Source organism: Toxotes jaculatrix, chromosome 8, assembly GCF_017976425.1.
Source record: "Toxotes jaculatrix isolate fToxJac2 chromosome 8, fToxJac2.pri, whole genome shotgun sequence".
Lineage (NCBI taxonomy): Eukaryota > Metazoa > Chordata > Actinopteri > Toxotidae > Toxotes > Toxotes jaculatrix.
The window spans coordinates 17019526-17042732 of record NC_054401.1 but is presented as its reverse complement, the minus strand read 5'-3'; the positions used below and the strand labels follow the sequence as shown (position 1 = coordinate 17042732).

General features: G+C 40.2%; 1 protein-coding gene across 3 annotated transcripts; it reads left to right on the top strand.

The window, feature by feature from the left end:
• The first annotated feature begins 3297 nt into the window (after window positions 1-3297).
• On the top strand, window positions 3298-18554 carry slc6a3 (solute carrier family 6 member 3). 3 transcript variants are annotated; one of them, XM_041043640.1, is made up of 16 exons: window positions 3298-3344; window positions 4375-4476; window positions 5025-5235; window positions 6107-6238; window positions 7871-8087; window positions 9376-9514; window positions 9738-9872; window positions 10701-10804; window positions 11601-11725; window positions 12403-12515; window positions 12919-13047; window positions 13289-13388; window positions 14862-14962; window positions 15710-15877; window positions 16052-16123; window positions 16309-18554. In XM_041043640.1, the coding sequence occupies exons 2-16, from the start codon at window positions 4390-4392 to the stop codon at window positions 16330-16332; spliced, it is 1857 nt and encodes a 618-aa protein (XP_040899574.1). In that variant the 5' UTR covers window positions 3298-3344; window positions 4375-4389; the 3' UTR covers window positions 16333-18554. The 3 variants fall into 3 exon arrangements, with proteins under 3 accessions (XP_040899574.1, XP_040899573.1, XP_040899575.1); XM_041043639.1 differs by lacking the exon at window positions 3298-3344 and having other exon boundaries at window positions 4201-4476; XM_041043641.1 differs by lacking the exons at window positions 3298-3344; window positions 4375-4476; window positions 5025-5235; window positions 6107-6238 and adding an exon at window positions 7714-7771.
• The last annotated feature ends 4653 nt before the right edge of the window (window positions 18555-23207 follow it).

The following is a 23207-nucleotide window of genomic DNA, read 5'->3' as shown; positions in this document are numbered from 1 at the left end:
TTGCATTTGATGTAAATAATGAATTAACCCTTACAATCTGACCGAATCCCCCATATCTGCCTTACAGTAAGAACGTCTACAGCAACCATCCCTTCCTTCCTCGTGTGCTGGCTCACTGCTTAAATGTCTCCCTCTTGAGGTAACACTGTGAACATGCAGTCATTTTAGCTTAGAGTGTTGGGCTTCACATTTGGTTTATTGTATTTTGCAGGGATTCTTCATACAGCTGCATTGCAAGTACAAAAAAGTTGGTTTACCAAGACCCTGGCAGCAGAAATCCATGTCTGTGATATATCTGTGATATATGACAAGGCTCTTAGTGGGTGAGATGGGCAAGTTGCCTTATACTAGGCCCCATCTTGCTTTCACTGATTACATGTTGATTTTAAAAAGTTAATACCTGCAAAATTAAGAACATTCCCGCCACCCTCATTAGCACTAAACGTTAACCTGTGTTAATAAGTACTTAAAGTATTTAAAGGGTCTTGGTATGGAACTTGGAAAAAATAGCACTTGTGGTGTTTCCTCTTTAACTCCACAGACAATGCAGCGAATATTTAAAGTTCCCACTTACTAATTAAATGGTTTCTTTGAATCAAGAACTATTCTCTCTTGCAGGTCTTATTAAGCATGACATCATTTATTACTGAATGAGACTTCATGAAGAGTCCCCACTGCGTTGCTCAGCAGGTAAAATGATGGTCTGTGTTAGAGGGCCAAAGTTCTAGTTGTCTGGAATCACTGATTATGGTCATGACTCAATACACAAAGAATTTGTCCTCATTCCTCTTTTGTATCTTTTTTTCCCTTTCTTCCTTCCTGCACGAGTAGCAGCCAGTGCTCAGACAAGGCAAGACAAGTGCAAGGAAAGCTTAGGGTTCTACTCTGATTCTCAGGGTGTCTTTTCTGCCTTTTAAAACCAGATCTAACAGCTTGAACAGAACAGAAGATAATTCATTACAATGGACATGAAATATCCAGGGCAAAGGTGGAACGTTTGTTGTTGTCAGCTAATATGTGCTCCATGTACTTATCACTTCTTTTTACGAATGGCAGGTGAGGGGAGGTTTTGTATGAGTGAGCTAGGAGAGAAAGTTATCTTAGTTATTCACAATATTTTTATATATTTTTGCCACCACTTCTTGCAATTTCCCCTTCATTTCCCCTCATACCATTCCTCACCCCTTTTCTATCCCTCTTCGTCCTCTGCTTCACCAACCTCCTGCTCCTTTCCCCCCTCCTCCTCCTCCTCCTGCTCTTACTCTTCTCTCTGGGTCTCAGCTGTTGCATTTATGAAAACAAGACACTCGATTACTTTCACCTCATCGTTGTCCAAGCTCCATCGGAAACCTCATACATCCGGCGCGGCTTACATTGACCCAGCGATTTCTGATATGAGGCCTGAGGCTTGATGGATGATTGCACTTTATAGGAGTGCGTTGTGGTGGCTGCAGTGTTACTGTTGGGGATTAGTGGCCGATTGATCATTACGATTGGCTTGCAAACAATAAGCTGTCATTCTGGCCATGAGGGTCATAAATCTGTCCGTGGGGAGCGGGCTGATTGTGTTATTTGATGCCCCGGCCCTGTTTTGGTTGAGTTTGAAATGGGAGAGGTCTGGGTGTCAGGACTGATTGTGTTTAGGCCTGTCGGACATTTATGTAATGAGATTTCTGCCAATTGACACGGTGGGTAGGTGGGTCATTGGGGTCTATCGAGGGGTGGAGCAAGAAGAGAGGAAAACAGAAAGGGCAACTGGTTTCATGGACAATGACAGGGAGGGACTTTTTTTTTTTTCATAGAGTAAACTAACAAGTAGATTTTAACAGGAATTAAAGTAAAAACTTATTTTCTCAGCTGTTGTCTGTGAGCAGTGGGGTTAATGTAAAATTATCTGCCAAAGTTCAAGCAGCTTTTGTTATTTCATTTTAAAGATTTCAGTATTTGTGTATTGTACTGATTTGAGGTGGGTGAGAATGGGTTGGAAAAAGCTGATGTCCCTTACTCCCACAAACCAATCAGGATTTAGCAACGTTTGAATCAGAATCTAACAACAGTTGGTGAGTTGTTTGCTAACGTTGCCAGGACACTGTCAGTCAAACCACGCCCACTCAGTCGTGATGATGAAGATTTCTTTTACTGTTGAAAAATTATACCTCAGGGTGTTTTTTTGTAAAACTTAAACTATGATTGCAAAAAAAGCGTTCAGGGGCTTTCAATATGTGAGTTTTCACATATTTTTTTGCACCATTTACAGCTGAGGATGTAACCATCGCTTCTTTGAACTGTGCCTGCTCTGCAACAGTTACACACATTTGTTGAGTCACTTTAATATAACACTAATAAAGCCTATGGACAGATGTAGCCAACTCTGCCACACTGTTGTACTGTTGCACAGGATTAATGGTAGAATGAATAGATATCCCCAGTCAAATAAATTAATAGGATGACATTTCTTAAATGAGAGTTTATAATCTTGTATCAATTAAGTTTTGTACATTTCCAACAAATGTAACAAATGTCATTATCTTGGACCTTTGGTTTAGATTTAAACATTGCATCTCCAAAGAGACTAACAGCTTCCATTGGTCTTAATGTTATGAATATGAATCCACAATCCATTGATGGTACATTTTGTTCAGTTGATCTGAAATTTTAGTGTGTAATATGTGTATCTGTGTGTAATATTTCATTTCTTAATATATATTTTTTTATTTTATTTTCATTTTTTTTACCATACAGATTTACATTCACACAGAAAGAAAAGTCATCCAGATCAGGTGAGAAAATATGCAATGATAGGAGAGAGAGGAGGAGGAACAGATGAATCTCGAGGGAGGGAGGAGAGTGACGGTGATGTGTGTGTGTGTGTGTGTGTATCAGTGATGGTGGATGGCTCTGTGTGTGTGTGTGTGTGTGTGTGTGTGTGGGGGGGGGGGGGGGGGGGGGGGTTTGTGATTGTTTCTCATATTTCAAGAGTGGTCCCGCAGACAGATCTCCATACCAGACCACAGGGTACTCTGGGCTCTGTGTGTCTGTCACTGGAGCCAAGGAGGGTGGGAGGGCTTTCTACAACTCATCATAGATTTACCAGTTCCTCTCATCTTCATCTGTGTCTGTCTTCATCTCCTGTCTTACTGTGACTGTCTCTCACTGTATTTTTTCCTTCCATTTGTTTTTAAACTAAGATCTTTGCCTCAATCTGAGTCTTAACTTCTCAAGGACGGTCTGCGTAAATATGGTCAGCATCAGTTTGCAGCGCACTGAAGAACATCACCACAACTGGAATTAAATCACCCAGACAGACAACTGGAGGAGCTTTCACCTCCTGTCATTTTTCAAAGGTGAGTGTTTAATTTCTGAGTAAATATTTCTTTTTTGTTGTATATGTGAAGAGTAACTTTACTTCCAGTGATACAGAATTTGGATATAGCCTATGGTGTTGTGTGTTGTGTTGATGTGACAGGAAATTTACAGAATAAATGACTGAATTTGGATTTTTTTATTTTTTATTTTTTTACAATTTAGTGGAGAAATAAAGGTTTAAGTGATGATGTGATAGCTTGAGAAATTGGGTTGCTTCAGTTGGTTTACTGCTCGCATTTAATAATGTTCACAGTGATCAAAAATACTGATTCAGAAATTTTAGACAATGTAAAAAAAAAAAAAAAAGGGCACAGCGCACACATTTAGTATTGCAAAAATTTAACATGTTTATTATGATCACTTTTTTTCTACTGAAGAAATAAACTTGGACCTATAACTGTTACTTTTTCTAATGAAGATCATTTTAAAGAAGAAAATTCTGGTGAACAGCGTGCTTTGGTCAGACGGGGACTGTAGACGCTGGGACAAATCTGTGAGCAAAATGGCGATCAACAAGTGTGAAATGAAATGAACACGCTGTGATGGCCTTGTAGAGACGCCCCCACCCCCACACCCACTCCCACCCCCCTCTTGTTACCCTCAGCCCAGATCCCATCACTCTCTGTTGATTTTCACCCCTCTTCTCTTTCATGTATCAGTTCTAAAGCTGGAAAGTATTTTATACATTTAAGGAACCCGCTTTATTTGTGTTTGCCACTAGGTTGCTTAACATGTCAATTAATTCATTGGCATTTTTGTAAAAAATTGTATTATTTGTCAAATTGCAGCTTCAATGTTAAAAGGTTTTTCTTTTTTTCTTTTTTTTATTGCTTAATTTCTGTTGCACTGTTGTATTGAGGCTTTTTATATTTGCAGCAATAACCTAATTGGACCATATAGTGAATGATAAAGTTGCCTTCCTATGCTTTCTGTCTCATTCCGCACTCAAGACTCATCAGCTGCATCTTTCTTCCTTCCTTCTCTATACCGGCATTTCACTCCCCCAAGGCTGCTCACCCCTCCATGCTGACAGAGAGAGTCCCTGTCGGCCTGATGTCCTCAGTTGTAGCCCCGGAAAAATCCACCTCCAACACCATGGGCCCCAAAGAGGTCAGTGCAGATCTGATGCGTGCAGTGGATTAATGACATGCAATTCAGCCTGATGAAGAAAACTTTACTGACCTTACTGGTGAAAGCTCCTTAATGAAGTGCTTTTCTCATTGATTTGGTCTGTCTGTGCTGGGCGGGAGAAAGAATCAGAATGGTAACAAAAATGAAAATTTCCAGGGGTTAAAATGGACTTTTAAAGCTGAATCTTTGACATGTACAATGTACTTATAATACATAGATGACATAATAAAAAGCCTCGGCTGATGCATGAAATGAAGGTGATAGTCACTGTCTGTCATGTGTGGGAGGTGAGAGGAAAGAGGGTGAGACTTTGGTGACTAAAAGAGACTGGTTTATCCTGTGCCCAGTCATTAAACCACTTACATATATACAACATAGGCCTCTACATGTAAATGTGTTCTGTCATATCAAGACTATACAGAGATGATGCATGATGAAGTATTAAAACAAAAATTGGACTGATAGAAAATAAATGTCTGATCATTCTATGTTGCATCTCATTGATTATTAACTTCCTGACCCCTCAGGTGGAGCTGATCCTCGTAAAGGAGCAGAATGGGGTCCAGTTCACCTCGACCACCTTAGTGGCTTCAAGTCAGAGTCACACCAACCCCAGTGGGGAGGAGGAGAGGGAGACCTGGGGGAAGAAAATTGACTTCCTCCTGTCTGTCATCGGATTCGCCGTGGACCTCGCCAATGTCTGGAGATTCCCCTACCTCTGCTACAAGAATGGAGGAGGTGAGATGGATGAAAGGAGCTGAGGGGAGGAAGCTTGTTTAAGTCTAAAGGATCCCTAGGTCTGCTACACTGAGAGGGGTAGAGGATAAAGAGTAAGGAGTAAGGAAGCAAAGGAAGGAGCTTAGGTGTCATCAAATCGATCATCCTCTCTTCCAATGTACAGCAGTTGGATTAAAAATTTAAGGGATGGAAGTGGAGTGTATGTTCATGGTTGTGTTGAAAGGAAAAACAGCTTGGAGCGAAATGTGTAGTGTAGGAAAAGAGCAGGAAAGAAGGAGAAATGAAGGTGGAATTTATTTACACACACTTGCAACCTGTACGCGTACGCACGTATTTACACAGGTGTGAGTGTTTTCATGTTTGTTTCAGCTTCTTGTGTATGCAGGTCTCTGTTTGTGATTTTTCCAGCCTTTTTACAGAGATCAAAATAGGGGAAAAACCACCACAGCTGCTCCGAATAGATTAGCTCTAACAATCACTGCCACTAATTATGGCTGTTTAACATAGAGCTCTCATTATGTTTAAGAGCTGTAAATGATACTGTAGCCGTGGTCGGGGCTGACACCCTGCTCTGACGACACTGTACATGTATGTCCCCAAATCCAGAATGTTGTCATATCTGTATTGATGGACAATATTCCTCAGTTTCATTTGAGAATATGAGTCCAAACTATATTCACATTCAAACTAAATTCAATGTAATTTAAATTGCATATCAAAGAAATTCCCTATCAAATATTACTTAGGTAAATTAACTATTCCGTTACAAAACCACTATAGTTTTTTGTAACTGATTGTATTTAGGAGTCTTTATTAAAATTTGTGTGTGTAACTTTCACAATCTCACGTGTGTGTGTGTGTGTGTTTGCAGGTGCATTCCTGGTGCCATACCTGTTCTTCATGGTCATAGCAGGCATGCCTCTCTTCTACATGGAGCTGGCTCTGGGACAGTACAACAGAGAGGGGGCAGCGGGGGTCTGGAAGATCTGTCCCATATTTAAAGGTAGGAAGTGACACTTCGCTGGAGACATAATCAGACATATGGACAGATTCGTGTCCACACACAAGAGGATGTACACATCCAAATGGGCTCTCTTTATGTCCGTCTGCATGCACACCTGCCTGTCTGATAATATCCTTCCTTTAAAATCAACATGTCTTTCTGTCTTCTTGTCTGCCCACATGCCTGCCTGTCCACGTGCCAGTCTCTTTTGTCTGCTTGTCTCTGCGTTGAGCAGCGTCAGGCGTTGTTTATCCACCCAAGAACATCAGGTTCTGTTGGCACTCAGATGGAAAGCAAATGAAAATTGGGCTTTTAGACTCTTGTCCTGATTGTCCAAATCCTTCTGTCAAACAGTGGCAGGGAGCACTGGCTGACGCTCTCTCGAGGTACTTTGCAACACATCAATAAGCAAAGCGCAGTTTAGGAGAATGCCATCCAAACGTACACTAATGGGGAAACACACGTTAAGACCAATCTACATTTCTGAGAAAAGTCATTGGGTGAAAAAATAATGATAGACCTTGCTTTTTATGTGGTGTGGTGTAAGATGTCACTCGTGTGTATTTATCCATCTGTCTTTGCACTGTATACACTGCTCTGCTTTCTTTTTAAATGGCATAGTTTCATTTAAATCCACATTTAACAAATTTATGTAAATTTAAAGAAGCATCAGAAATAAGGCATCAAATACCATTATTACTAGAGGACCATCTGTTGCTTCACAGTATGAAGCCATGCTGCTGTCTTCTGTTGATCATGTCCTTGCTGGTCTGAAGGTGGTCTACAGTGTGTACGTGTTGCATCGTGTGTTTCTGTGTGCTAGTGTGTGTGTGTGTGTGTGATTCTGAGCGTGAGCCTCCTGTGTGTGAACATGTGCCGTCTGTCAGGGACCACACTGAGTACGTTGACGTTCTAATCACACGCTTCACTCTCTCTCTCTGTCTCTCAGCAGGGGGATAACAGTAATTATTCAAACACACACATACACATGCCCATATTGACAGTAATTATTCTGATCAACAGGCTGGTTTCCTCTCAGGATCAATGCATTTGAAGAAAAGGACTGAGAAGGGGAGACGGAGAGAGATGGAGAGATAGCATGGCCGCATGCGGCGCTAATAAGAGGCATCGCTCTCTGGACAAATATCACATCCACATTACAAAGGAATCAATAAGGCACAGTTGTGGTCATGCCTCTTAGCAAAGGTTAACAATTAAATTCAGCCTTAGAAGATTGGACATTGTTTCAGATTTATAGAAAGGGTAGATGTGTTGATAATTAAGGCATGAAGAGGCAATCTTGAGAAGTTGTGCTGCTGTCTGGGGGACCGCAGGCATGCATCATGGGCTACTGTACTCATACTGAGTGAGAGAGCAAAGTATCCCACAGTACTTGAGTGAATGTACTTTCCACCACTGCACATGTTTGCTGCCATGGAAATCAGCCATGAAAAACATTGCTCTGTGATTCAGGATCAAGGCGAATGGCCTTACTCCATTATTCCACTGAGGGGCCCCTTTCAAATATCTCAGGTGCTAATTTTAGCAGTGAGTCCCATCTACCTACCCACCCACCCCTCTATCTCTGGCTTTACTGTTTGTCAATTATGATTCTTTGTGTTGCTATTACAGGCGTTGGCTTTACCGTGATCCTCATTTCCCTCTATGTTGGTTTCTACTACAACGTCATCATCTCCTGGGCTCTGTTCTACCTCTTCTCCTCGTTCACCAGTGAGCTACCCTGGGTCCACTGCAACAACACCTGGAACAGTCCCAACTGCTCCGACTGGGCTGACAACAGCTCAGTCAGTGACATTTACAAGGCCACCCCTGCTCAGGAGTACTTTGAGTAAGTTGGCCTGAACTTTAAAACTACTTGTCCATTGGGATTCTGTTGTGTTGAGTGAACTGAGTTTAGGCTTTTCTGCAAATCTCCTGCACATTTCAGTACTTCAGGAAGAGTACAAGAAAAAGTTTGGTGCAATGCAGTAACACCACGCAGTGATGCAGAGGTGGCTCGACACACTCAATCTACAGAATAACTGAAGTTACTGTAATTACTATCAGCCCTTTGTCTAGATTTAGTAATGTCCTAGAATATCTAATTATGAATAATTAAAGAAATAATAAGATATTCAGAAATAAACATCAGATATATTTTCCTTAAAATGGATTCCGAGTTTGGCTGCGTTTATAGCTGCTGCAGCCTCCCTCCCTGTGCAGCTGACCAGGTGCCTTTTCCAACAAGTGAGGGGTTGTTCTGTTGTGACAGTTGAGTCATTTCATCCATGCTAGCTGAAATGGCAGTGTGCTATTTACACAGAACCACCTGCAGACAATTTGACCACATCAGTCTCATCCTAGTTACCTACCTCAGAAATTATCTGAATCAAGGCGTCACCAATGTTCAGTGATTTTGTAATGTTTCAGGTGACATACTGGACTTTATGGAATGCAATATAAAACTACGCTTATAAAACTGTTACCTTTTATTGCAAATGCAAGTTTTTCCTTCCTAGGTAGGCTGTCACAATCTTTGAGACATTTTAATTTCATTTACTAATGCACGCTGGTTGTTTATCCAGCTCTATGCAGGATCCAGATCCAGGTGTACAGCTCAACTGATGCTATGAATAATGTCTTTCAGGTATTATCATCTGCTAGAACCTAGATGTATGAGCTCTGAATGCACCTAGAATCAGTTATTTCAGGGTAATCTATAAATGTCTCTTGGTGAGACTTAAAACTTAGACTCTCAGCAGGACTCAGGAGTCTTAGTCTCTCACCATCTTAGTCCCTCGCTTGGTCACTATGTCAAGGTCTTCTGCCTCTGTCCAGCTTTATCTTAAGTCTCACGTGCACCTTGATTGTAACTGTGGCCCCAAAACACGAATCTTGTTCCATAAGATGTAATGAGACCAGTTGTGCCTTACAGACATTGGCTAAAATGTTAAGCACAATCCTACTAAAGGGACTTGTCTTAACAACAGGTGGGGTGATATAATGGTAACAGGTTCTTAAGCTAGGAATTGGCATGGGATAGTTCTTAATGGCAAGGATGTGCTAAATACAGGACTTTTAGATACACTGTAAATGTTGGACTCCAGACATTGGACAAAAATATCCCCTTTCCTTAGACGAGGGGTGCTCCACATCCAGGACAGTAATGGTATTGATGACCTGGGCCGTCCACGCTGGCAGCTGACTTCCTGTCTGGCTGTGGTGATTGTTCTGCTCTACTTCAGTCTCTGGAAGGGAGTCAAGACCTCTGGAAAGGTAGGAAATGGCATAGTAGCCATGTTTCTTGGCTGGAAAACCGGAGAAATTCTGTATGATTCCTTCCCAATAATCATTACATGAGTCATATTTCACTATGTCACAGAGTCACTATGTATTATTCTATGTCTCTGTGTGTGTGGCGCCTTCTTTCCTCTGTGTAAATGCGTGGGTGTTATGTATGTGTGTATCTGGGTGCGTGTAACGTGTGCGACCCTTTCAGGTTGTGTGGATCACAGCCACCATGCCCTATGTGGTCTTGACTGTGCTGCTGCTCCGCGGAGTCACTCTGCCTGGAGCCATCGATGGCATTAAGGCCTACCTCTCTGTGGACTTCCTGAGACTCTGTGACGCCAAGGTGAGAGAGGGGAGGAACATGAGTGAGGTGAGAGTGGTGGGGTTGCAAAAGAAGGGGAAGAAGAAGGAGAAGAAGAAATGGCATGGGGGGGAACAGCTGCTAAAATGCACTTTAAAAGAAAGCTTTGACATTTTTTTTTTTTTTTATCTCACATTATCACTTACTTGTGTGTAAAGGAATGAGAAAACATGGGGTTTCTCTAAAAAGTGTTTTATCATGACTTGTGCGTATCACATACCAGTAACAACAGCAAGGTTAATATCATTTAATTTAGAAATTGATAGCAGTGACAAAACAGTATTTACAGTGGTAGAGGATACATTTTACCCTCATAAACTCTGTTATGTACTGTTTGGGTTATTAACCCAAGAAATTAAACACTCTGGGGTTACAGTGACAAGAACCGTTAAAGAACGATTTCCTGCAGGTATAAAAAAAATGTGAGAAAATTGTTGGTCTTACCTGTTTCTAATATTTTCTTTATCTGTGACACCCACTATCACATCTTATGACAATATCTTTTTTACCTTAATAGCAGGCTCCTTAGTGTCAATAAGTAAGCATGCAGGACTAAAGGACTCAGTTATGGAGACAGGGAGAGACATCAGGAGGGAGAGAGATAGAGAGATGCATGGCAGCAATTGGAGAATTAGATTAGATAGATGCATGGAGCAGTAATTTGCAAAATTACCCCCCGTATTCACAAGCGTCTTTCATCTGCTGCCGTTGAATGAGTTTCCTGCAATTATCCCTAATAATGGCTTTTTTCCTCTCCTGTGCCTTTTGTTTCCCGCTTCACACAAGTGTGCTTGTTCTGTCGCTCCCCAGGTCTGGATTGAGGCAGCGACACAGATCTGTTTCTCGCTGGGAGTGGGGTTTGGTGTGCTAATCGCCTTTTCCAGCTACAACAAATTCAGCAACAACTGTTACAGGTAAATACACACAGGCAGAGGCAGGATGGAGGACGGGGAGTGGCTTCTACAGACACACACACATGCACGCACATGCACACACAACATAAGCAGGTGAATTATAATAACCTTTGAAGCTCCTTGAAACACGCTATGTCTTTGACACTATGCTGTGCCCCAGACGGCCGTAACACCAATCAAAACTGTCGCACTCTTTGAAAATCATCAGCATCCCACAGGAGGCTTTCATCTCCTTCTTCTTCTTCTTCTTCTTTTTTTGCCTTTTTTTTTAATGTTTCTGATTACGGACACATGACACCGTACATTTTGAGGATTCCTCCGTGGGCTCATTTTATTTTAGGACACTGACAAGAAAAGCGTGACTTTAGTCCAGCTCTCCTCTTGTTGACATTTAGAAAGACTCTGTCCTTATTTGACACCCACCAACTAATTTATTGGTTAATTTCCCATATTTTACAGTTATGAGAGGCTATATCCTATTCCAGAAGAAGGCATAGGGTGGGACGAATGACATGTTGCTGGTCTGTCACATAACAGAGAAGGCATTGACCAGTTGACTGACATAATAATCCATAAAATCAAGTTTTCTGCCATCCAGACTCATTACACCAAGCCAGCATTATTATCATATAGAAGCCACAAGGACAGAGGCCTTGACCACCTCTGACAAACTCTTTAACTGACTGGCTAGTCAATAATGTTGATATTGACTGCGTGATGGCTGATGACAGACAAATGAACTGTTGAATTTTTTTTACATGCTCTTATTTGATCTTATTCGATTTTGTTAATCCAGAGACGCCATCATCACCAGCTCCATCAACTCTTTAACCAGTTTCTTCTCCGGCTTTGTGGTCTTCTCCTTCCTCGGTTACATGTCCCACAAACACAGCGTGGCCCTGGACAAAGTTGCCAGAGATGGTATGGTGTTATTCTTCTGTGTTTGTAGATATTTGGACTGAGACACTATGGTGAAGTTAAGGCTTTGTCCTCAGCTTTCAAAAGTTAATGATGAGAAACAGTGTATTAAACAAATTATTTGCCATCTTACTTGTCTTTTCTTTGAGATAATTTAGGTCGACTATCAGCCTACGCAACTTTTGTAGCTTCTCTGTACATATCAGTAACTTTCTATGGGAAAGAAAAGAGTGGAAGGTTTATAATGTCATGTTGTTGATTTTGGATAACCCACATCAGCCTACTTTTGGCATCATTCCACTATCAGTACTATTAAATGACACAGCAGACAGGTCACAGTGGAGCAGTCAATGCCAGAAGAGTAGAATCAGTATTATGTGCATTCTTTAATTACTCTAAGAGTCAGCGATATTTCAGATGGGCTACTTTGGGTTGCCAGCACTGTGATCAATGAAGAAACCCCACACTGAACTCAATAACTGGATTTAAATGCTTCCAGTTCTGTTAGTGGATCTGGGTTGCTGGGTTTCAAGCTCTCATGTTATACATCATACCTTATTCCCCTGACTTCTTTTTTTTTTTTTAGTAGTTTTGTTGTTTGTTTTAATGTTAGGTGCTTCTGTGTGTCTGTGTGCCTGTGTTTTCTGCTTGAATCTCAACTTGAGTTTCTTGCTCTTTAGGTGCTGGCTTGGTGTTTGTTATTTACCCAGAAGCCATTGCAACATTACCTGGGTCATCAGTGTGGGCGGTTATCTTCTTCATCATGTTGTTGACACTGGGCATTGACAGTGCTGTGAGTATGTGCCCACCCACCCACACACACACACACACACACACTCACACACACACACTCACACACAGACTCACATACACGTCTGTTTTTTTCCATTAGAGAACATGAGTTTTTTCCTCATTTGTGACGTGTGCTGGGTCAGATTGATTATGACGTTTTGTCTTTGTTAAGCTATATCTCAGGGGTTTGGTACTATTTTAGTTTGTGTCCTGCAATGTTGGATGATTCCTCTCAGACATTCATTGGACAGAATGTGAAACAAACTGTTTTCATTTTGTTGTTGTTTAGTCTTAGAGTCTCAGTTGAGCTGTTATGCAATAAAAAATGGGCCATCTCTATTGACTTAGCATCTCAGTTGCCACTGATTTTGTGTTTTCTTCTAACCCTTTCTCTTTGGCTGTAGATGGGTGGGATGGAGTCAGTGATCACGGGGCTGATTGATGAATTCAAGTTCCTCCACAAGCACAGAGAGCTGTTCACCCTCTTCATTGTTGTGGCCACATTTCTCATATCCCTCTTTTGTGTCACAAACGTAAGTATCATATTGGTCCGTCCGTTGTTGCATACTGGTTATGCACTGTGATTACAAAGTAGAGACTTGACATGTACATTTTACACTGTCCTACTAATCAAAGGCGGACAAATATGTTCAAATGCAACAAACCGAATAATCACATTCTTTTTTCCTCTGTTCTCACAGTAACCTGTATGATAAAACTTTATATAATTGAAAAATATTATACATTCATTCTTTTTTCTCTCTCTCTCACCAGGGTGGGATGTATGTGTTTACTCTGCTGGATCACTTTGCAGCAGGAACATCGATTCTCTTTGGAGTGCTTATTGAGGCCATCGGCATCGCATGGTTCTATGGTGAGAAAGATGGACAGGAGAGAAGAGGAAGGAAAAACAGATGATTCACATTTTCATGGCCAGCAAAGCTGATGCTATATTAGGGGTTTGATGAGAAATCTGTTCTGTATAGGTGTTCTGTGCCTCGATGCAACATATTTCTATTAGACATAAGGATACCGCAGATAGAAGGTCTATTCCCGATAATGGTTTTGGCCTCTTCAGTCTCTGGCCAGGTCTCTGTGCATATATTGTTAAGGTACAAGGATATACTGTAGCTGTGGTGCTCTGAAGAGCTCAGTGAAGTGAAATGGCCTGAGTTTTGACCACTGTCAGTGTTATGTATGTGTTCATTCGGCCGTGGTGAGACACTACATAAAGAAAACATTGCAGCTGGGGAACACACTCTTCCCATTTATCATGGACAGGAGTCAGCTGTCTAACAGATTTTCTAACACTAGATTGTCGATTGTTGTGGGTGGCAAGTGGGGGTGACCTCAAAGTCATTTACCATCATCTCCATAATGCTGCATGTTTTCAGGTTAGGTTCCTCTGACACTCTGTATCTCTCAAAGTTATTGTTGGTGATTATTTGTGTACTGTACCTGAACTCTATCAGCATAGCATGGAAGAAATCCACGTGTTGTCTTTACAGACTTAATAGACAACCCTTGTTAATGTTACACAGATTACTGACCCTCGATGGTCACTAAGACAACTAACACATCACAACAAGTCTCCAAGTCTGTGCATTTTTGTAAAGTCATTTTGTAAACTGAAGACCAACTGCTTCACTGATGAATTTTTATCTTTGCATTTATTTTCCCCTTTTCCACCACCAGCAAAGTAAAAAAAATATGTTTCATAGAGTGTGAAAACCTGACCCCCATTTTGAAAAATCAGCAGGCACAAAATATAATAAAAACAATTTAAAAGGTCAGTGAAAACAGTTGACCTGAACTTCCATATTGAGTTTCTTGTCTCAGGTCTCCTGAACCTGACTGTGGAGAGATCCATAAAAGGCTAAATACTAACCAGGCCCCAGGCGGTTGGGGGTCAGCATATTGCCCCACTTTGGTGGGTCCCGACCTTGGCAAGCCACATAAATCAAGCCTAAGGCTTCACTGGGCCTTTTTCCTCTTCCTCTTAACGGCTGACAGGAACCCTTGACCCCTGGCCACTGTGGTCTTTCGTTCTGCTGTCGACTACATAAGTACGTTTGGCTGTGCTGAATACCTAGTCGTCAGTCTGGATATATTCCTCCGCAGTGAGAGATGCCTCCCAGGCACAAGAAAAAAAAATGTAGAGCCAGTTTTATGAGAGAAGGCAAATCGTGATATGGTAAAAAATGGTTTCAGAAGGCTACTGCAATTGGCTCTGCAGAGTGACTTTAGTTTGTGCAAATGTTAAGTATATTTCCTATTGGAAACATACAAAGCAGAAGAGGTGACTAATATATCCCAAATCTACTGTGAATATTTCCATGTGTTTCAGGAGTGGATCGCTTCAGTGATGACATTGAGGAGATGATTGGCCAGCGACCAGGCAGGTACTGGAGGCTGTGCTGGAAGTTTGTGAGCCCCTGCTTCCTTCTGGTGAGTCGGACTTTTTGAAACCTAACAAGGGAAAATTTACAGAAGGATTAATGAGACTGAATTGAAACTGTGGGTTTAATCTCACCAACACATATGTCTGGTTCGTTTGCAACATTAAACATGCATCGTGACAAAAAAAAAATCACCAATTTTCCCACTTTGACTCCAAACTACCTTTCTACTGAAGTCATAGCTGCTTGTTCAGGTCAATTTCATGTGAAAGTAAAGTCAAGTATACCAGATGTTTGTTTTTTTTCTCAGGTGCTCCCAGGTTACCTGAGATGTAGATATATAGCCTCTCTTGTATGTTCCGAGATCTCCTGCCGGCTAGTTGAAAAAATAACACGTCACAGGGGGGCATTCTCACCCAGTGTCTGAACTACAATACTATGAACTGTAGCTCTCAATTCTCTTGAATCCCCAATTTGAGGGAAGAAGGGGGATTTGAGATAAGAAGCTTTGTCCTCTGGTCCACAACCACCAGTCCATGTCTGATTCCAATGTTTGTTGTTTAAGCGTATTAATACAAGCATCTTTGCATTCTCTTTCCTTGGATGGCAAAAGTGTGTGATAAACAAACACATGGCTTGGCATCCGGCACTCTCTGCAAACCCTTGCTATGCGGATCATTTTAATGGCTTGACAACAAGGGATACCACCACTGTCGTCTTCAGCTGCTTAATTTACTTTCCCTTCGAACCCGACGATTGTTCAAGTCTTTTGTATTCCTAACATTTTCTCCTGTAGTTTATGGTGGTGGTGAGCTTTGCTACGTTCAACCCCCCAAACTACGGCTCCTATATGTTTCCTCCGTGGGCGAACATGGTGGGGTGGTGTCTGGCCATTTCCTCAATGACCATGGTGCCTCTCTACGCCATCTACAAACTCTGCACACTGCCTGGAAAGTTTTGCGATGTAAGTATGAGCTACATCCTCTTGGCCAAAATAAGAAATACATGAAATGTCATATAAATGTATGTCTTTCATCTTTAGTTTGCTTTGTTGTGATGGAGCCCTTTCATTAAAGATCATGTACAGCGTTCTGCTAGAGCAGAGTCTAATGGCTTCTCTTCCTCTCTGTTGTGACAGAGACTGGCTTATGCCATCACCCCAGAGACAGAGCATCATTTGGTAGACAACGGTGAAGTTCGGCAGTTCACTGTAAGTGTTGACTTTATTTTGATTTATTATAATCGTGCACATCTCTGCAGGCTCTGTACAAATATACATATTTATATTCCTCTGATTAGTAACTCATTTCAATTAAATTTAACCTTAAGGACTCAGTACAGTAAAGTAGCACCTGTGTTTTATTTCATGGGCATATTTCAATCTTTCCCCCACAGCTGCATCATTGGTTGGTTGTCTGAGAGCTAGAGAGAGAGAGAGAGAGAGAGAGAGAGAGAGAGAGAGAGTGAAAGAGTGAAAGAGTGAGAGAGAGAAAATGAGAGTATGGACATTAGGTGGATGACTGCATGCACAGCAAAGGCCTGAAGAGCTTAAAGGAAGAAAGAAATAGCCATGTAAATCGATCACGATGATAGCTGTGGTGGTGGGAGTAGTTTAAACAAACCAACAAAGAAAAAAAAAAAACCCATAGAAAATATAGTGTTCTTTAATTTCAGCAGTGGATGTGTGAAGCTGTGCATTGACCCTCTCCACCATTGTGTTGACACTGGTGAATGGGATTCAGTCAAACAGGTCATGTGGTGTTTCAGCCTGCTTCTTCCATAGATACAAAAAGTCATCTTGAAGGCATACCATGTAACTTTTAGCCTGTTGGTTATCTTCACTTTGCACTTAGATGATTATCCATTCAGAGCAAGGAGCAGTGAAAGCCACAGGTGAAAGGATGCAGAATAGTTTACTTTACATTGTGTCCAGTGCACAGTAACACAAAAAGAGTAATATTTGAAATTCCATGGCATTTCTGTGGGGTAAAATATATATTTGATTTTTTTTAATGTACATGGGATGTAGATGTTAAGGTGCTACACGCAACAGTAGGCACGTTTTTCTTTTTCTAAATGTCTTTTCGGTTTTGGAAATAAGCATTTAAAAAAAAAAAAATTCTGTTTGTTTAGTTTCTTTTTTTCATTTTGATAAGCTAATAGTATTAGCAGTAAGTAGCTTTATAATTTTTATTGTTTTCATATTGTTATTCTGGATGAAAACTTCAAGAATTTAGCAGTAATGAATGCCACCGGTTTTACTGAATCCCAGTCCATTTCTTGTTTGAATTTCTTCCAGTCCAATTCTTCTTGTAATTTTTTTTATTTACTTGCTCTTTTTAAAGACTGTTATGATGTTATGTCACAGATTTCTGTAGGCTTTGAAAAAAAAAAAAAATTACGTTTGTTTACAATACAATAATTTACAGCAAGGAACGGCTGCTACATCAATAGACCAAAATAATAAGTTAAAACTATGTCTGAAGAAACATTACCTGAGCCTTCTCTCTGAGCTGGTTCCATTTTTTTTTTTCAGAAACATAAATATGACTCATCAGTTACAGATCAATAGAATTGATTGTCTGAAAATAAAAGTCACTTCCTCTTACTGTGTTCCTGCTTTTAGTTATGTTAGATGGACCAGCAGAAACACAATCTGACACAGTCCATTGTTGGGTTATTGTAACACTGTCCTTTTAAATGATAATTATGTGAGTTCTAAACAAAACTAGAGCTGAACCTTTCTGTCGCTGATATGGTTTAAAATTCCTCATGAAATTTCTGAGGTGCAAATAATCAGAGTTAAGTAGTTTTAAACAGCTGCCCCAGAGCCAGATCAACCTAAAACGTGAACAAACTTCCAAATAATTATCACTGACACAGTGAAAAGAAAAACAGCACCATCAGCCACACTGCTGATTTAATCAACCAAAGACTAAAATGAACTCAGAAATTCTGACATCGCTTCCTCACGTGAGTATATTTTGCCAAGGCAGTTTCTTTTTTAATCAGTAGACCTCTTGATTGTTAACTTAATTGGTCCAGGTTAATCTCTCTTCCCCATCATAACAAATTATTGCAAATGCGAATTCTCTTTTCATTTTTATCTAATTGGAGATTTGTTGCCATTTATTCCCTCAAAGTTTCAGGTGGTGATTAGGAAGCCAAAAAGCATAAAGCTTTAATTTTACCGTTTACAGAATCTCATTCAGTATTTCAAGACTGTTTAAAAAGCTGCTTTTTATTGAACTGAAAATGAATAGTGTGTAATGTAATATATAAAGTACTTTAAGTTATATATCTGTGTAAGTAAATGTAATGTAGAGGGGCTTGTATCGTATTGTATTGTATGATATTGAATAACAAGACCAGTCATAGATTATTGCTTTGTTACTGTGAAGTTGATACATATTAGCCTTAAGGATCTTGATGAGAATTACATGGGGGAAAAAAATCCATATAAACGTCTCACAAACTCTTTCTGTTTAATCAGAAACCATAAAACCCTTTTCAAACAGGTCAGCAGTGACTTGTTCTCACCTTGTGGTACATGTAACACACTGAAGGGTTAATTATGTCCCAAATTGTATGCCTGTGCTGCTGTACTGTGCCTTGTGGTGTTTCTGACTGTATGACTTTGTTTTGTACTGTCAAATAAAGTATAATTAATTAAATTACTACGTTTAAAATGCCTATTTTTTAAATCAGTTTGTTTTATTTTGTGATTAATTTAAAATTCTTTACAATTTTGGCTGAGACATTTATCCAAACAAGCCAAAATTACCAACTGTTGTTCTTGGAGATTTCGGTCCATTTCATGTGTTTTGTTAAAATTTTGGCAGTTGCATGAAGTTTTAATGCTTTGTGTGATCAGATGATTCATGCTGCTGACACACTGTACACTGTTCCACACGGTTTTATTACACACTAATACACAAAGCTATTATTGTGATATTAAATTACCGATTGCTTGCATGACTACATTTGCTTCGGCAGCAGTACAATTACTGTATATCAGTCTAGTAACATCATGAGCAGCAGAAATGTCAGGGTTCCTCTTTAACACTTGCAGTGAACAACATGAATAACGATTAATGATCCATCATAACATTGTGTTCAATATTCCAAAATGAGACATTGGTCATTCAGCCTCCAGACAGATCTATATGCAGGTCTTCTGTCTAAACAGAGAAAGCACAGATGAGGAAACATAAGCACAGCCCAAACATGATGAGTAGCACCTATAATTGTTGTCAGCTTCTTCAAGATTGGTCAGCATGACCCTGAATCAACAGTGTTCATTACAGTAACCAGAGAGTCAAAACACACTGTCTCAGGGACAATCCACACAGTCAGTGGACCCAATATCCACAGCAGACAACATTTGGAGGATGATTACTGTCTAAAGGGATTTGGGATATATTGACATATGTTCTAATCAGTGGGTGGTCTGACAATCACACTTGAGTTAGATTTTTTTTTTTTTTTTTTTTTTTTTTTACAAGGTTTATACACTATTGACCTATTGCAAATGCAGCCCGTCATATTTATTTGGGACAGAGCAGTCTGGCCTCCCATTGTGCATGTAGGCTCTGTATTTATAGGCTTGTTCAATAGTTACTTATTATAGATTGTTTATTATAGGAAAGGACAGAAATACTTTGTGTTTGTGGATAAAATGTGTGTGTCATCTCTGCCATTTCCCCCTTATTTCACCCCTGACCAAGCACAAAATCTCCACACCATTTGTCCCTGTGACACCAAGGTTGCTTGATATTCTTATAGTACAGACTGCAGCTGGAAAGAGGGAATTATTACTGCAGCAAATCCATTTATTTGTCATTAAATTTTAATGTATGTTCCTCTTAATGAGGAGGTTTTTCAATGTAAATGTTTTATATTCCATAATAATTTCCAACTCAGCAAGTCTCTAATGTTGGCACACTACAGCTTTCATACAGTAGAGGAGAGCAGATAAGCTGAAAATGCCACATTAGCATTAAGCTAAATTCATGGAGAACAAATGTTGTTGTAACAGTAGAAATCTGTTTAAATATGTTACTATACAGATCTAACCACACTGTGTGAGACAGTACACCCGTTTATGTCACTCATACCATCAACTCTGTTATTCTTCTTATGCTTTAAAAGACATGACAGGGTGTCATTAATAAACCTAAATGTGTGCGTTTGTTGATGCCACCTTTTCCTCCATGTGCATGTGACACTGGTAAAGTGCTTCAGCAAATGTTTGCTGTGCGGTTTTCCAAATGTTGTCAGGCTAGGACAATTGCAAAGCAATTTTGGCCATACAAGGATAGAGTTTAAAAGGTGCCATTATCACATCCGATAAACAACAGCAATTATGTATAATTTCATGTCTTGCCACTTGTGTTGAGGCTGAAAGGATATACACAAGGCGAGATGGAGGGAAAGGGTTTTTCTTATTTATATATGTATTTATTTATGTATACTGACTTTGCCTTAACATTGTGACAAAGAATAATGAAGTTCTTGATTGATTGATTGATTGATTGATAGATTGATTGAAAAAAGACAATACTGAAAATAAAAGAGTCAACGATCGATGTTGTGATCACAGGGTACTGTAGGTCTAGACAGACATGTCATTTGGAGAAAGAGACAGGGAGGCAAGAGAGCTCCAAAATTAGCAAGTTTCACTCCTTTCACTTTAAGATTGCAAAAGAGGTAAACATAATGCAGTGGATTTGTATTAAGCTTATTTCTCAGATTGTATGTGTGTGTTGTTGCTTTTGTGTGTGTGTGTGTTTGTGTGTGTGTTTGTGAGTGTGAGTGTGTGTGTGTGTGTGTGTGTGTGTGTGTGTGTGTGTGTGTGAGTGTGTGTGAGTGTGTGTGTGAGTGTGTGTGTGTGTGTGTGTGTGTGTGTGTGTGAGTGTGAGTGTGAGTGTGAGAGAGAGCCGTTATTTGTTGTACACTGCCTTCTCCTGGTGAAACAAAGGTACAGCATCTTTGCGTATCATCACACCACCACCAGGGTTGACGTGTTGTTCATACAGATGCTTTAGTCCAGAAAGAGAACACCTCTCATAGCAAGAGCTCAGAAGTGAGCTGTGAAATAACTTTATATTCTTTCTACTGTGGGATGTTCAAAAGCCCCACATAAAAAAATATCTTTTTTTTTTTTTTCATTTTAAAACATATCAACCGATACCTAGAAAGTGACATCCAATCAACTAGCAATCATTGATAGCTGTATAGTTTGAGAATACTCCCAATTTTCCAGTTTTCATGTAACTTTAAGCAGTTCAATGCTATTCACCATTTAAGGTTATTCCAGTGAATAACCTTAAATGGAGCGAAGATATGTGGTGAACTGCTCACGAAAATCATTCATAAAAAACAGGTCTTTTTAAAGGTTTAAGAAATTGTTTAACTTACAGCTTCCATGCAGCAATGGAAGTAAATGAAGCCTTGAAGGTTAATACAAACAGTTCCGGCAGGTTCCCCAACTTTTATTGATCACTTAAACAAAATAGTGACCCATTATTTTTTAGAAACAATTATGATTAGAAACACTAGACTGCAACAAATTTGCTGGGAGCTTCTGCAACAGTGCTGTGACAAACTTTCTGCACAATATTTGAATGCCACAAGTGTGTTCGGCTGCCGAACGAGTCTGTTTCTGTCCTTCTGTTTATTAACTTCTTTCAGATGTGTGTCTTTTAAATGGTGCCTTCTAAAAGCAGAACTACAACTTGTACATGATGTTTTAGGGCAACTGCAACTTTTATCATGTATATAAGATTTGAGAATGCAATCAGTGCTTATTTGATTACTCTATGGCTACTGCTGATTGAAAAAAATGAAATCCACATAATATACTATAGCACCATCAGGTGGATTCAAGAACAAACTGCATCTGAGATGGTACACAGCCTGTTAGACTGTGCAGTACAGGGTGCACATTTGCAGTATAGGTGACTCTGTTACTACTGGCAGAACTGCTGTAGGTCATAATAAGAGCAGTGCAGTAATTATTGTATATTATATTTCATACTATATATATACTGTGCAAATGTACTATTATTGAAGTTCATTTTGGGGCTTTTGGCCCTGACTGACATTATTGCTGGTACCCCACTATGCCCCAGTGGTGCAGTAATTCTAACACTGATTGCTGCTGCTGATGAAAGAGGTCATGTACCTTAAGGTGAAAGGGGGAGGGGAATCAGTAGAGGTTTGGGTGATGATCAACCCTCTGGCTCCAAACAGCAGCTGACGAAACTTCACAGCTTATGCCACAACTTCTGTGAGGAATAGAAACAAACTGTAATAATTCATGGCTTCATGTAGTGGGAGAGCATTTACACTCAGGACTCTGATAAAAAAAAAAAAAAAAAAACATTAAAGCTGTTATAAATATAGACAAATACTATTTAATCCAGGCATTTATATGATGGATTCCTCCGGCTTTTAACTGGCTCAAAGGGAAACGTGCCACTTGACAATAATATACAAAAGGACATAGAGTACAGATCTCCCTGTTGTTGCGCAACACAATTATAGGTCACAAAACAAACATGTTTTTTGTCCCACTATCGGGATGTCACCGGCAACCCGGGGTTCCAACTGGTCTCTTGATGCCCAATTAACTTTCTCACACGACTGTTGGAGTGTTTTACTGTTTAATTGTACCGAATTGGTTGGTGTTTCTTTTTCCCTGCGCTCACAGAGCTCCTGGTGCCTCCCCTGTTATGTTTCCTACACGATGACAATGTGCATTTTATTATTATTATTATTAAGTCCATTTTTTTTCATCCCCTCATCGGTTCATGATTGACTACCTGCTGATTACGAGTGTGTGAGGTTCCTGGCAATCGGCGAGAGAACAGCGGCGTGTTCCCATAGATACATCCCAACAGATGAGCTCCCATGATACTCACCCTACATCGTAGGGGGAAACTGCAGAGACCCGCTCGGCTTTTACAATCACCTGCTGCGTAGCGGTGCACACGAAGCGGAGAACTCTGTGTCGTTTCCGTTGTAGCGGATCGAGATTCTTCAAAAACAAAAACTTATGGATAGATAACATTTATAACGCTGGATCACAACAAGAGCTACATGCACGTGGTCATATTTTTATGCATTTAACTCTTCCTTAACCTGTGAGGAACATTTGGCCCCCGGGCGCTTTTCTATCCAAACTCCTGACCCGCTTGAAGATCTGCGTGCCACGTTCAGCGGTCAGACCTTAAACGTTTGGCCGGGATGGACCAGCTCTAATGTCATTATAATGGCCTATAAGCTTTTGT